General features: G+C 43.2%; 2 protein-coding genes across 3 annotated transcripts in view; one reads left to right on the top strand and one right to left on the bottom strand.

Annotated features, from left to right (window-relative positions):
• Nucleotides 1-4,073: 4,073 nt before the first annotated feature.
• DPH3 (diphthamide biosynthesis 3) lies at nucleotides 4,074-8,583 on the bottom strand. Its single transcript, XM_036901024.2, has 3 exons — nucleotides 8,371-8,583; nucleotides 7,797-7,871; nucleotides 4,074-4,380 (listed from the first exon to the last, which is right to left on the bottom strand). The coding sequence occupies exons 1-3, from the start codon at nucleotides 8,476-8,478 to the stop codon at nucleotides 4,315-4,317; spliced, it is 249 nt and encodes an 82-aa protein (XP_036756919.2). The 5' UTR covers nucleotides 8,479-8,583; the 3' UTR covers nucleotides 4,074-4,314.
• Nucleotides 8,584-8,808: 225 nt separating this feature from the next.
• OXNAD1 (oxidoreductase NAD binding domain containing 1) overlaps nucleotides 8,809-12,621 on the top strand; it is a 32,277-nt gene continuing 28,464 nt past the window's right edge. For both annotated transcript variants that reach the window (XM_036901023.2, XM_036901022.2), the window contains exon 1: nucleotides 8,809-9,204. The gene's annotated coding sequence lies outside the window, so the exon portion shown is untranslated. The remainder of the gene's footprint in view (nucleotides 9,205-12,621) is intronic.

Genomic DNA, 12,621 nt, shown 5'->3' with positions numbered 1-12,621 from the left:
TTTAAAAATCCTGATGTCTAAGTGGTGCCCAGACCAATTAGACCAGCCTCTCTCAGGCATCAGAGCTTAAAAGCTCTGCAGGTGGTTCCAATGTGCTGCCGGGCTTGAACACCATGTGTAGACTGTGGTTCTGACTTCACCCCATCAGAATCACCATGAAGCCTGTTAACTACCCCACCCCACCCCGATTCTCAGAGGCAAGGGTGTCCAAGACTTTGTGCTTCTCATATTTATTCTAAGAATGCTGCCAATGCTGAAAATAATGTTGAATTCCTTTTGGAATTAACATAACTTTTTGCCCCTTATGACAGACATTGTGCTGTTTTATAGCCTTTAGCTCACTTAACCATTTTCACAAAGCCAGTACATTCTCATCCTTGAGGTCTGAGAAACAGTGCCAGACCCAGGATGACTCCTTTCATAAAGGCACCTGCTGCAGTTCCTCCATCCCATCGCCTGCTGTTTCCTTCTGCCACTTACCGCCCCAGTCTGCAATCCTGTTTATTTCCTCTTCCAGGTGCATGTAGATCCATGATGGCAGAAACCCTACTTGTCTTCTTCACCTGGTGCCTAGCTTGTGGCAGGCACTCCACAAATGCTTGTTTACTAAGTGAATCCGCGGAGCAACCTTAGGCTAGACGCACTATTATAGCTTCTATTTCAGATCAGGAAGAGTTACAAAAAGATTAAATAACTTACCCAAGATCAGAGTGGAGTAACAGATTCAAACTGTGTCCTGACCAGAGTTGGACTCTTAAACCACTGCAAAAATCAGTCATGGCCTTAAATTAAATATCAACCTTCTTTTCCAGAAATAAATGAATTACTCACCTAGGAAAGTTAACTACCTTTGCTTTATTGATACTTGGTTCAAAGCTATTTTTTTTTTCAAGTCAACAACAAAATTCAATTTCAACGAAAACCCAGAACCCAAACTCATGTGGCCAAACTGTATAAACAGTGGCAATTTATTTCCTAAAAACTGTCTATACCAGAAACCTTACAATGTCCCAAAGCAGGTTAGAGATTTCTACCTCATATAAAATCACACCAAAACCTTTTTTAACATAAAATATTGGGTTTTAAGAGAAGAAATGCTCCATGAAAACAAATGGATTTGAATTATGACTTTTATTTAGCATGCCAATATAATTTATTCTGGTAATAAACTAACATGTACACTTATCAAAAACATTGGTTGCTTTCCTCCCAAAAAGTGCCTCTGAATGTGCACATTAAAGTACAGGCAGAATTCTTTAAACAGTTGACTTTATAATCTTCAAACTTATAAGTGTAGTGACATCAAATTGAGACAGGTATCATGGGCTTAGACAGAGTAGGCTGAGGGCCTCCGGGAAAAACAAAGCAAGATAATCCATTGTGGGATTTGCTCTGGCCTGCTGGGGGTCCCAGCTTATGTTTCTGACTTCACCCAGGTGCTGCTTTTCTTCCTCCAGCCGTAATCAAGTGATTTACAACCTGGGCAATTTAATAAGCAAGCCCAAAACAAGTAGTAAAAACAGGAAGGATTCCATCTTGAAAATAAGATTGCATTTTAAAACCCAGTTAGTTGTTAAAAAGTAAGTTTCTTAACATACTCTTTAACAAACAGACAATAACTCAGCCCACGTTGGGAGCAAAGCAGGCAGTCTTGAGTGATAATGCTCCCAGCCCAGGAAGCTGCTATCCTGGGAGGAAATAAACAGTAAATTTCTTGTAAATAACCAGGAAGACCAGTAAGAAACTTAATGTCACTTCAAAGATAAACATTTTGGGACCACTTAGCAGGTGTGCATTTCTAGCCCTTTGTCTCTCAACTGCCTATAAAACCCCTAGACAATGCACCACCCCAGGACTCTTTTGTCCCCTCCTGGCATGAGGCAGGAGCTCTGTCTTCTCGCTTTATTGCTAAATAAAAGCCTCTCATTTGCTCTACCTTTTTTTTTGTGATTGATAAGTTCATTCTTTGACTCAGCAAATAAGAACCCGGCATCAAAATTACTGAACGAGTCTTAATTCATGATTAGATAGCCTTCAGTTTATGAAGGTTTCAATTACCAGCCCCTGCAAGCTATAAAACCTTGAAGCATAGTACTGACAGTTTAGAAATCACCTGACCCAGTCTCCTAAAATAAGGAATCCACTGGCTTTGCCAGAGATTTCAAAGTTAGGAAGAGACAGAAGAGCCTGGATTACAAACTAGTTCTCAGAGGCACTCTGACACGTTAAGCTCAAGGCACAAATACCAACGCAACTGGAAGACCCTGGTTTTACTCTTTGCTTTATATAGGATTAAATCCTGATGTGTTCTTTGTAGTTAACAAATTTAGGGGCCCAGTGGCTACGGAAAGTCATTCCCACTGTGGCACAGTCATAACAGCTGATGCCACTTATACTTCTGTTCTCTTGGGATGTCTGGATGCAGGCAGCTTTCTATACTATAAGCTCTTCTAGCCTATAGTAGACCTATGTCTCAAGGGTGTCTGTTCTTGCTTGAAATTTATCATCAGCAGAGAGAGCTAATTTACTGGTATTTACAAAACCATCAAACCTGAGTATGGAACAGTTCATCTTCTACAAAACCATCAAATCTGAGAATGGAACAGTTCATCTCTCTGCAGCTTGTCTCCTCCAGGGGCACATACCCTGACACGTTCATCCGAGCTGTCACTGGTTCCAAAGCAACTGTGGATCAGATCACTTTGGGACATCAGTGTTCCAGACAGCAGAGACTTCTCATTACATAAAGAATTTTCCATATAGTTTTACATAATGCACCAAGCACCTGTGGCATTCTGATTTATTATGTTTCAGCCTAATGGCTGCACAGCCATGTTGCTGCCAGGTAAAAAAAAAAAGGCCTTTCATTTCAATTTTCTCTCCCAGTGAGAATTCACTCAGTTCCCATTCTGGCAAGCTTTTTTTCTAATTGCAGGAGTCATTCCAAAAAAACCTACCAGACAACAATGAGTCTTTTCAATTTTATATATACACAAAAAAATTGAGTATATAAAAGGAATTGCTGAGTTTCCATGTGAGTGACTGTAATTTCTTGCTATTCTCCCCACTGCAGCAGAGACGATAGCCTGACTTTGCATATTTCCTTTTCTCCAGGGCAACATTTTTCTGTAAGAGTGAATATTTGGTTAGGTTGCAGCTTATAGAGGCTTATCAGAGGTGTCCTCAGGGGCATCTATTTTTAGGCATCTCATTTTCAAGTTCATCCTCAGCAAATATGAGTTGTTACAGACACTTTACCTTTTAAGAGAAGTGGCTTCTTTTCGTGGTAATGCTGAAAGTCTCACTGCCAGCCATGAAGCTGTGGCACTAATGCCCACCCAGGATGCGACTTCATCAGCTGTGATGCTGTGGCACTAACCCCCACCCAGGATGTGACTTTATCAGTTGTGATGCTGTGACACTAACCCCTACCTGGGATGCGATTTCATTAGCCTCATCTGAAAATAAATAGACAAGACGCAGACACAGAAATACTTGCTCTGATCTGGCTAAACCACTCAAGCATTTACTTTCCTTGGTTGGCATATTTTTCTCCTGCCATTCTGTTAGCAATTTCAATTCCTTTGGCTATTTTCCTTTCTATCTTGCTCCTATTTTCACAGAACATGTAGAATATTGATCAGGAAACTCTGTATTCCCTCACCATTTTTACTTTTGGTTTTTCTTTCGTACTTACTAGTTTTTAGCTCTGGAAAAATTGTGAGCTCAGTATATTTTCTCTTTAACATCATATGGCCAGAACTCAAAGGAAGTACAATGGAAATGGCACGTTTAACAGGACATGAACCTTCTGATACCAGCAGCGCTGGAAAGACCAGTGTGGTGCGGGACCTGCAAGTACAGTACTGCCAAGGCATGAACATTAAGTGCAGAATGGCAAAACTGATGTCAGATGTCAAAGAAAGGGCTAATTTTAATAATCTTAATAACCAATTCAAAAACAAAATCCCTTTTTTTATGAAGGAATCTAATGACTTCGAGGTAGATGGTGCTGTTATCAGATGATGAAGTAATTGGTATAAGAAATAAAAATAACAAAACTGAGAGAAAGAAAGCACTGACTTAGAATTACCTTCCTGTTTACTCAGATGGAAAATCAAGAACACTTGCGAACAAAGTTCTAAGCACACAGCACAGGGGAGCCAGTCCTGGACTTGCTTTGGTGAGTGGGATGAGCCGGGAGGCTGACAGGAGGAGCCACACTCTACCAGAGCGCCGAACTACAGAATGGTTGTCCCCAGGAAGACGCCAATGCTTTCCCGAATGTTCAGGATTAGGATCCCTGAGTCTTCTTCAGCATTTAACTAATTCTTTGCTGCTGGAAGGGGCTGTAACTGTTTCTCCACACATAAACTGATCCTATGGTAGAACAAAAAATTATATTAATCACTGAGTGTGTGTCACAGATGCATCAAAATTAAATTTCATTTTGTTCCAGAACCAATCCAGCTCTTAATTTAATTTTTCTACTGCTATCCTTGTGCATCCTTCATCCTTGTTCAGAGTCAATGTCAGCACTGCAACCATAAACTTAAAAATGTATCAGTTTTAGTCCTGAATTCATATTTAATGTAAAGCACCTTATCTTACAAACATGCCCATCTTCACTACAAAGCATCCACATCTCAAAATTCACATTTCTACAGACATGTCATACCTTTTCAGTTTCTCTATTACCATTTACATTAAAACTTCTCCACTTCAAATTCCTAACCACTCCAAAGTAATTATTTCTTCCAACTAAAAAGGACAGTCTATTCCGTGTTTCCCAACAATGACAATATATAATGTTAGCTACTTTGTAAATACCTGATCTCTGATTACTTCTCCTGGTTTATGTCAGCTACTACGGGAATCTCTGCCTCCTAGGTTACCCCTCGTCTCCTGCAGTCTGATGGAGCCTGGGTTCTGCCCCATCATCCTCCCACTCCTGCCCAGCACCTGGAACCCTCCCACACTGGGCTCTTTGGAATTTATGGTCCATCACTGACACAATGCTCCATATTGTCAACCTATTCTTTAAAATGTCCCTGTGCTTTCTTGTTGTAACTCAGTGGTTCTCAAGGTGGGGAGGGGGAAGATGTTGCTTTTGTCTCCAGGGAATATTTGGCAACGTCTGGATATATTTTGGGTTGATGCAACTAGGAGGCATCTAGCTTCCAGTCAGTAGAGGCCAAGGATGCTACTAAATGTTCTACAGTGCAGAGGATAGCTCTGTAACAAAGAACTATTCAGTGCCAGATGTCCATGACGCTGAAGTTGAGAAGAGGCTGGCCCCTAAGGACACCGTTTCCCCTGGAGCCTTTTCAAGAAGTGGCTGTGTTCTCCCAGAGCCCCAGTACCACAGAGACTGGAGGAAGGGCTCGTTGCTCCTTCTGCCCTTGTTCTCCTTCCCTCACTAAAAGCCCTCAACTTTGAACCTTACGTCATGAGACTGTATCTTCACTACTCCTCTCTGTCGCTGTCATTTACCTGCAAGGATCCCTCATTCCAGCCACTCTGGGACTTCCACTGTATTCATCCTATACCTTTTCACTACCCCTTAATGTTTACCTAGTTTAAATTCCATGGCCAATTGTAACTGCTTGTCTCTCACTCCTTCCTATTCTCTGAGCAATACCCCAGCCCTAGTTCAATCTAATTTGCTGTGTCAACATTCTTCCGTGTAGCTGAATGTTTACCACCTCAAACCCTCTCTTGGTCCTCTATCACCACCAGTTTCTGCCTCATGTCTTTGCTGCCCTTTGCAGCAAACTCTCAGAAAGAAATGTCTCCGCTTGCTGCCTCCTAGTCTTCTCTCATTCCCTTCAACAAGTTTTCTACCACTCAGGTTCTGTCTTTGTCACTCCAGTGAAGCTGCTCTTTTCACCATCGCAGATGACCTCCCTGTTGGAGGCAATGATGAATTTGCATCCGTGGGGTCTGACAAGGCCGATCACTTCCATCACCTCTCCTCACCGGCTTCCAGGATGTGGCGCTGGTGGTTTCCTCCTCCCTTAGTGGTTCCTCCTTTCCAGCCAGTTTGCTGGTTCCTTGCTTCCCTCCGTCACCTTTTAACGTTGGAGTGCCCCAAGGCTCCATCCTTTCTTTTGTCCATCTGCATGCCCAGACCTGGTGATCTCATCCAATCTCCTGGCTCTAAGTGCTATCTGTATGCTGGTAACGCCCCATTTACAGCACCAGCCAATCTTTCTCTGCATGAACTCCAGGTTTCCATATCCAAATGCCTTCTCACTTACTCCACTCAGATGAAAAACAGGCATCTCGAACATAGTATGCCCAACCCATGCCCCTATACCTGCATCACCAGCCCTCAGTTGATCCATTCTTTCAGTTATGAGGGCCACAAATGCTGAAATCTTCCTCCACTCTTCTCATATCCCATAGCCAATATGTAAGACAATCCTATCCTTTAAGATGTATCCAGAATCCAACCAGTTCTTACTACCACCACTGATGCAGCCTGGTCCAAGCCACCGATCTCCTCCTTTGATTAGTCTAACTGGCTCCAATCTGGTTTTCCTGCCTTTATTCTTGCTCTCTCAGTCTACTCTGAATACGGTAACCAGAATCACTCCTTTAAAATTAAGTTGGATCATGGCTCTCCTTTGTTCAAGAATACCCCAATGGTTCCCTATGTCATTCACAGCCAAAGCCAAAGTCCTTAAAGTGGTCCACAAACACCTCTGTGATCTGCCCCATTCCACAAATTTCATCTTGGACTAGTGACTACTGTCCCCTCAATTGCTCTGCTCTGGTCACACTGGCCGCCCTGCTGTTCCTCAAAACAAACAAACAAACAAACAAAAAAACAAACTAGGCCTATTCCTGCCTTAGGGCTTCTTCAATGGAAGTTCATGTTGCCAGACTGTTCTCACCCCCCATATGTACAGGGCTCACTTCCTCACCTCTTTCAGTCATTGCTCAATAAGCTTGTCATGATCACCCTATTTAAAACTGCAACCTCTTCTCATACCAGCACTCCTGATCTCCCTTACCCTGTTCTCTTTTTGGTCCAGAACACATTTTAATACAAGAATAAATCAGTAAACGTCTAAATCATAGCCTGTTTCTCCCATGAGGCTAAATGCCTTGTTACCTCCTTCCCCATACTCATTTTACAGTCCATCCTTAAGAATGTTAAGCTCTATTATAGGTTAGTTCTATCTCAAAAAAGAAAAAAGAATGTTAAGCTTCTTACTTAAGACTCTATTCAAAGTACTGAACAAAAGTTGGGGAGGGGGTGGGCAATAATAACATTTATTTTGTTTACTATTGTCAATATTTTTGGGTGAAAAACAATAGGACAACTAAAGACTAAAACGAAGTTGTAAAATTTCAACTGTCTTACATCTTAAACAAGTTAATGCAGAGTTCTCTGTATAAGCCAGGTGAGAAAAACTACATGATTGTTCCCTTCAAAATAAATCTAGGAGCTCTGAATAATTTTAATTACTTATTAAATAAAGGAGGACTAAAGGCTATCAGTTAAATAACCTTTGTAATTATTTTTCCTCCATTCAGTAAGTAACAACAATTTTCATTAGATATAGAGCTGTTTATTGCCCTTTCTCCAAGGCTAAAGTGGCTTAAACTTTTTAAATTTCAATTTACGATATGACTGTTTATTAATAGTTTTCAAAATTACTTTAAAAGACAGCATTTATTTAACACTGTTGGGAAGTATTCTCCTTCGCTTATATATCACAGAGACCACTCCAGATCCTTGCATCGAAACCCTCCCTCCCCGCGCCGTTGTAAATTCAACCCCTTACTTTGTCATAAATCACTTTTATAATGAGAGAGCAGCTAGGACACGTTGCCACGTCTTCCCCATTCTCCAGATCTTCCTATAACAAAATCAAACACCGTATGGTCAGCACAGTTTTCCCTTTGCGATCTCCTCCAAATCCCCGCCACCCCCGTGGACAAGCTCCTTTGTGGCCTGCTTCCCCACAAGGCACGTGAGGGCCAAAGGGCCCAGTCTTCCCTTAAAGTGTCACTTCCAATCCCCAGGAAGGTTCAGTGGGCTCAAACCCCTGGGAAGACGAAAAAGCATCCCTTCCTCCAAATTAGTATCCCAGGAAGAGGGACCCAAAGGCGGGATGACTGAGACGAGGCTGACGCTCCCGCCAGCCACCCACGCCTCCCGCCATCCCTAGTACCTGCTACAGGGCAGAACCAGGTGCCCACTGACAGCTCGAGTGTCAACAGGTGGAGGTGCGGCGGGATTCAGAAACAGGGTGAGCAGGGATTTCGGTGCCGCACCGCTACGGAACGGCGGAAGGAACACCACAGGGCGGAAACGCGCCTGCTCCGGGGAGGCGCGCAGTAGCACTCCGTAGTTACCTTGGTGATACAGAAGTTATCTCCACACGGGCACGGGTAGAAATAGGTCTCCGAGTCCTCGTCATATTGGAAGTCCTCGATCTCCACTTCGTCATGAAACACCGCCATGTCACTGGGGCCAGCAGAGGCCTGTCACCCCGCTGTCCGACTACTTCCCTGGATGGTGTAACTTCGCGGGCGCCTGCCCCGGCCGGGCGTTGTCATCACGCACCGGTTCAGGAACGATCGCTTCCGGCGCATAGAACGCGCAACTCCTGGCTTAGCGCCAATTGGGTAACCGGGTATCAGTCACCATGGAGATAGTTGAGCTAGGGAGGACTGGAGACGCTGGAGGACGTCGCTCGCTGCTCAAACCGTCGCGCACGGCACCGCCCATCGGACCGCAGCTACCAATCAAATGTGGGGATAGCTCGCGCATCTGTTATGTCATGCCAGGGGCGCCGGAAGCTCTGCTGCGCGGGTGGTGGTGGAGGTTGGCCCTTCTCTGCGAGTTTGGTCGCACTGCGGCGGTGTGGAGGCCTCCTGCTGTGGAGGCCTGCTGCTCTGGCTGCGATTGCTCCGCTTCTGGTCCACGGACCTCAGTGGGGCGCTTAACTAGACCTCGCGGAAGGCTGAGGCAGGCTAAGTAGCGTCGACTCGGCCCTCAGCGCCCTTGGGAAAGGGGGTGCCGCTTTGCTTGCTTGGAGGCGGCGGTGGGAGCGTCTCAGTCTCCTGGGCCCCTCTCCCTGTCGCCCCCGTGACGGCGAAAAGTCCCCATGGGATCTTGATTCACTGAGTGACCTTGAGCTCAGGGCGACGCCTAGCTTGTAGTTCCTGGCCGCGTTCGATTTCAAGGTACATCCTCGCTTCTTCCTCACCCCGTGATCTTCAGATGCCCTAAACTGTGTTGTTCTAAGAACCAAGACCTGGAAGGCAGATTGAATTCTATCCTATGTTTGCCAAGCATATAACATATTAACTACGGTGATTTGTAATAACATCACCTTTTATGGTTGGGAGTTTGTACCAGGTATAGCGCGACGTACAATTATTCCACGAACTCTGGGAGTTTAGATGTTTTTCCATTATTATTAATCTACAAACTGAGATTGAGTTGGGTATCTTGAGCACATCAAAGAAATGAAGAGCTTAATCTATCCCCAGAGCCTAGGAACAAATTAGGTAATTTATGGGAACCACGGTCTTTTTCTTTCGTTGTAAAGGGAGTGTTATCAGCAAGCAAAGTTATTGCTTGAGACCTCTGTATACCTTTAAGCAAAATGCGGATACTCAGGTGGTTTGCCTTGAAAGCAGTGCTAGTGGCTGCTTTGGTACAACCGGATCCTATGGGGGTATTTCTCCATTACTCCTGGTAAGAGCAGGAATGCGGTGCAGTGGAAACACTGAGTAGCAGTTCTGGGTTCAGAATCTGACTGTTGGGAACTAGCTCTGGGCGTTGGATATTTACATTCTTGGGGCCTTACTTCCTTTTCTGAATAAAAAAGGATTGGATTAGAGATAATTTACCAGATCCTTTTCAGATCTAACCTTCAACTTTTGCATGAATTATATAGCCAGGTCTACTTGGTTCTGCAGTTACATATACCATATTTAGTTTATATTTACAAGTATGATAAATGTATACCCATCTCTACGCTTGTTTGTGCACACTGTGGTGAAGTTTCACCTGGCTTAGCCCATTTAAAACTTGAAAACCTAAAGGCAGAGGAGTGTTTGAGAGAAAGTCAAGAAGTTACATTAAAGGATGTACATTAAAGGATTATCTCAAAGGCCTTACAAAAGCTCCGTTTATGGTAGTTGGAGATATATCCAGAAGTTAAGAAACATTTGTTAGGGTTAACTGGGATGATTCTGGTCTTTCTCAGCAAGGGGAAATCCCAGCCAACCCCACCTAGGTTGGTGGCTGTTTCCTGTGTCTCTGTAGACACAGATACTTCCCAAGTATCCTGTAGGTGACAGGAAGACAGGATCTACTCTGTAATTCTGTTGATCCTTTTGAGGTTGGGAACCATTGTAGTGCTTCTGTGCATAGGTACCTAAAATTGAAGGTGAACCATTTTTTGATGTACAGAAATGGATGCAATCATGTTTGGTTCTTGGAAGCATAAATTGGTAGACCTTAGAAGGCAGTTTGGATTTAGTGAAAACAGTTCACTGGGGAATCTTAAAAGCTAAAGTTAGTAGCCCTAAAAGTTACAAGACTTGGGTAATTTTTCTTGATAATTTCTTTGTAATTTTCCAACTTTTATTTGAATGTGTATTACCTAAAAAGGAAAAAGAAAAACTAATGAACCACTTTTTAATAATAATTGATACTGTGTGACAGGCACTGTATCAAATGGTTTATATGCATTATGTCATTAAAGCAGCCCAATGAGGTATAGGTATCATTAATCCCACCTTCAACATTGGGAAACGTGGGTTTAGGGGCTAAGAAGCTTGCCACAGCTGGTAAATGGCAGTGACCATGTAAGAATTTAGATCTGTCTGACCCCAGAAGCTAGGCTCTTAATTAATTTCAAAGTCATCTGTGATAATGTTGGCATTGAAGTAGAGCTAGATTAAACATACAGCCTGGAGCTCTGCAGGCTACTGAGAGTTCCTGGTAGAATAGTGCATATTCCCTTGAGACCTAGATTTGGGGGTCACTTTGGCCTTCCATACTACTTTCATCCTATCTGTTTGGCCATACCCCTTGTCTGGCCAGGGGTGGCTCCCTCAAGGTTCAACCCTGTTTTAGTTCATACTGTGCTGAAGAAAGTAAAACCATAGACAAATGTGATGCAGTTTTTTTATTCTGTTCAGTATTTTCAGATAAAATACTACAATGACTATTAAACTTCACATTTACTCTTAAAGGGGAATGGAAACATTCTGTAACAAGACATTTTCGGACCCTGAAAGTGTGACAAAAATCAAGTTTACTGGTTGCTATAGGATCGTTTGGGGTCACAAATTTGTGTTTTAAAAAAGATTTTTTAAAAGCATACAGTGCTAATAACAGCACTGATCTGGAAAATAACAGTGACTAAAATTCTTAACATAAGATCTAGTGTAGAAAGTTCACAATTCTATAATACAAATTATTTTATGAGTGCTGCTGTAGATCAGGCTAAAGGGAGTTGTTTTTTGACAGTATCAAACCCCTGTCTCTCTAGATTGCAGGGAGGATTAATGTATTTGTGTTGATTTTTAGTAACACTCTTGCCAGGTATTTCCATAGACATTTACTCCGCTCAGCAGCCCAGTGGGGTGGTGGCAGCATTCCCACTAAAAAATGAATTAAAAAACAGTAAGAGGTGATTGGCACAGGATCAAAAAGCAGGAAGGGGTCAGATTTGAGCCCATTTCCATGGACTCAGTGTCAAGTGCTGTGTAATCACTTGCGTACCCCTGAGGTTCCCTCACCGAATACCGAATGCTGGGAGCCCCTTTGTCTCCTCAGTGGCACTTAGGATTCCAAATCAATAGATGCCATGATAGTTCTGCGAAGTTAGTTTATTTCAGTGCGTTTTTGCTCTGAGGCGTTGTGGGCTCTCTCTCTCACATGTCATCCAATTTGTCAGCAAGCCACAGGGCTCTACTTCTAAAACAGAGCCCATGTTCATCTACTTCTGTCATCTCGGTGGCTTTATCCTCCTCGAATCTTAGAGTGGAGCCTTCTAATTTGATTCCCTGTTTTGACTCTCCCCCCTCTGTGATCCATTCCTTACCTAGCAGTCTGAGCCTTCCTTTAATGTGAATTAGAGCATGTCCCTCTCCTGGTTTATTCAAACTTGTCAGTTGCTTCCCAGTGCCTGTGGAATAAAGTCCATACCCTTACCATGGCCTGAGTGACTGCCTGCTTGGCCGCCATCTCACACCACACCCGCCTGCCTCACCGCCCTCCAGTCATGCTGTTCTTCTATCCACTGCGTTTGTTTCTGTGATTGGGCCTCTGCCCAATGCTCTTCCTCTTCCTTCAGGTCTCAGCTCAGTTACCTGTTTTGGATACCTTTCCTGATATTCCCCCTCTCTTATCTTCCTTATCATACTTATTGTAATCTGTAATTGTCTTGTTAATTACCTGTTTACTATTATCTGTTGTACATGGTAGTAAAAGCTTCGTGATTGGCCATGGCCTTGTGACTGGTTATTTATTGTGTCTCCATGGCCTAAAATAAATACTTCCTGGCACCCCAGTAATTATAAATTGTTATAAATTGAAACCAATATAGTTCATTTTAAATCCTAAATTTTATCCTTTTTTTT

The sequence above is a fragment of the Manis pentadactyla genome, chromosome 14, assembly GCF_030020395.1.
Source record: "Manis pentadactyla isolate mManPen7 chromosome 14, mManPen7.hap1, whole genome shotgun sequence".
Classification (NCBI taxonomy): Eukaryota; Metazoa; Chordata; class Mammalia; order Pholidota; family Manidae; genus Manis; species Manis pentadactyla.
This window is presented reverse-complemented; position numbering and strand designations above follow the sequence as displayed.

What these genes read in the sequence shown, in the direction of transcription:
- DPH3 (XM_036901024.2), bottom strand. Translation starts at nt 8,478, where the DNA reads ATGGCGGTGTTTCATGACGAAGTGGAGATCGAGGACTTCCAATATGAC. An exon ending in ATAACTTCTGTATCACCAAG is followed by an intron (nt 7,872 to 8,370) that starts GTAACTACGGAG and finishes ATTTTGTTATAG; the next exon opens with GAAGATCTGGAGAATGGGGA. An exon ending in TAAAAGTGATTTATGACAAA is followed by an intron (nt 4,381 to 7,796) that starts GTAAGGGGTTGA and finishes GTTCTACCATAG; the next exon opens with GATCAGTTTATGTGTGGAGA.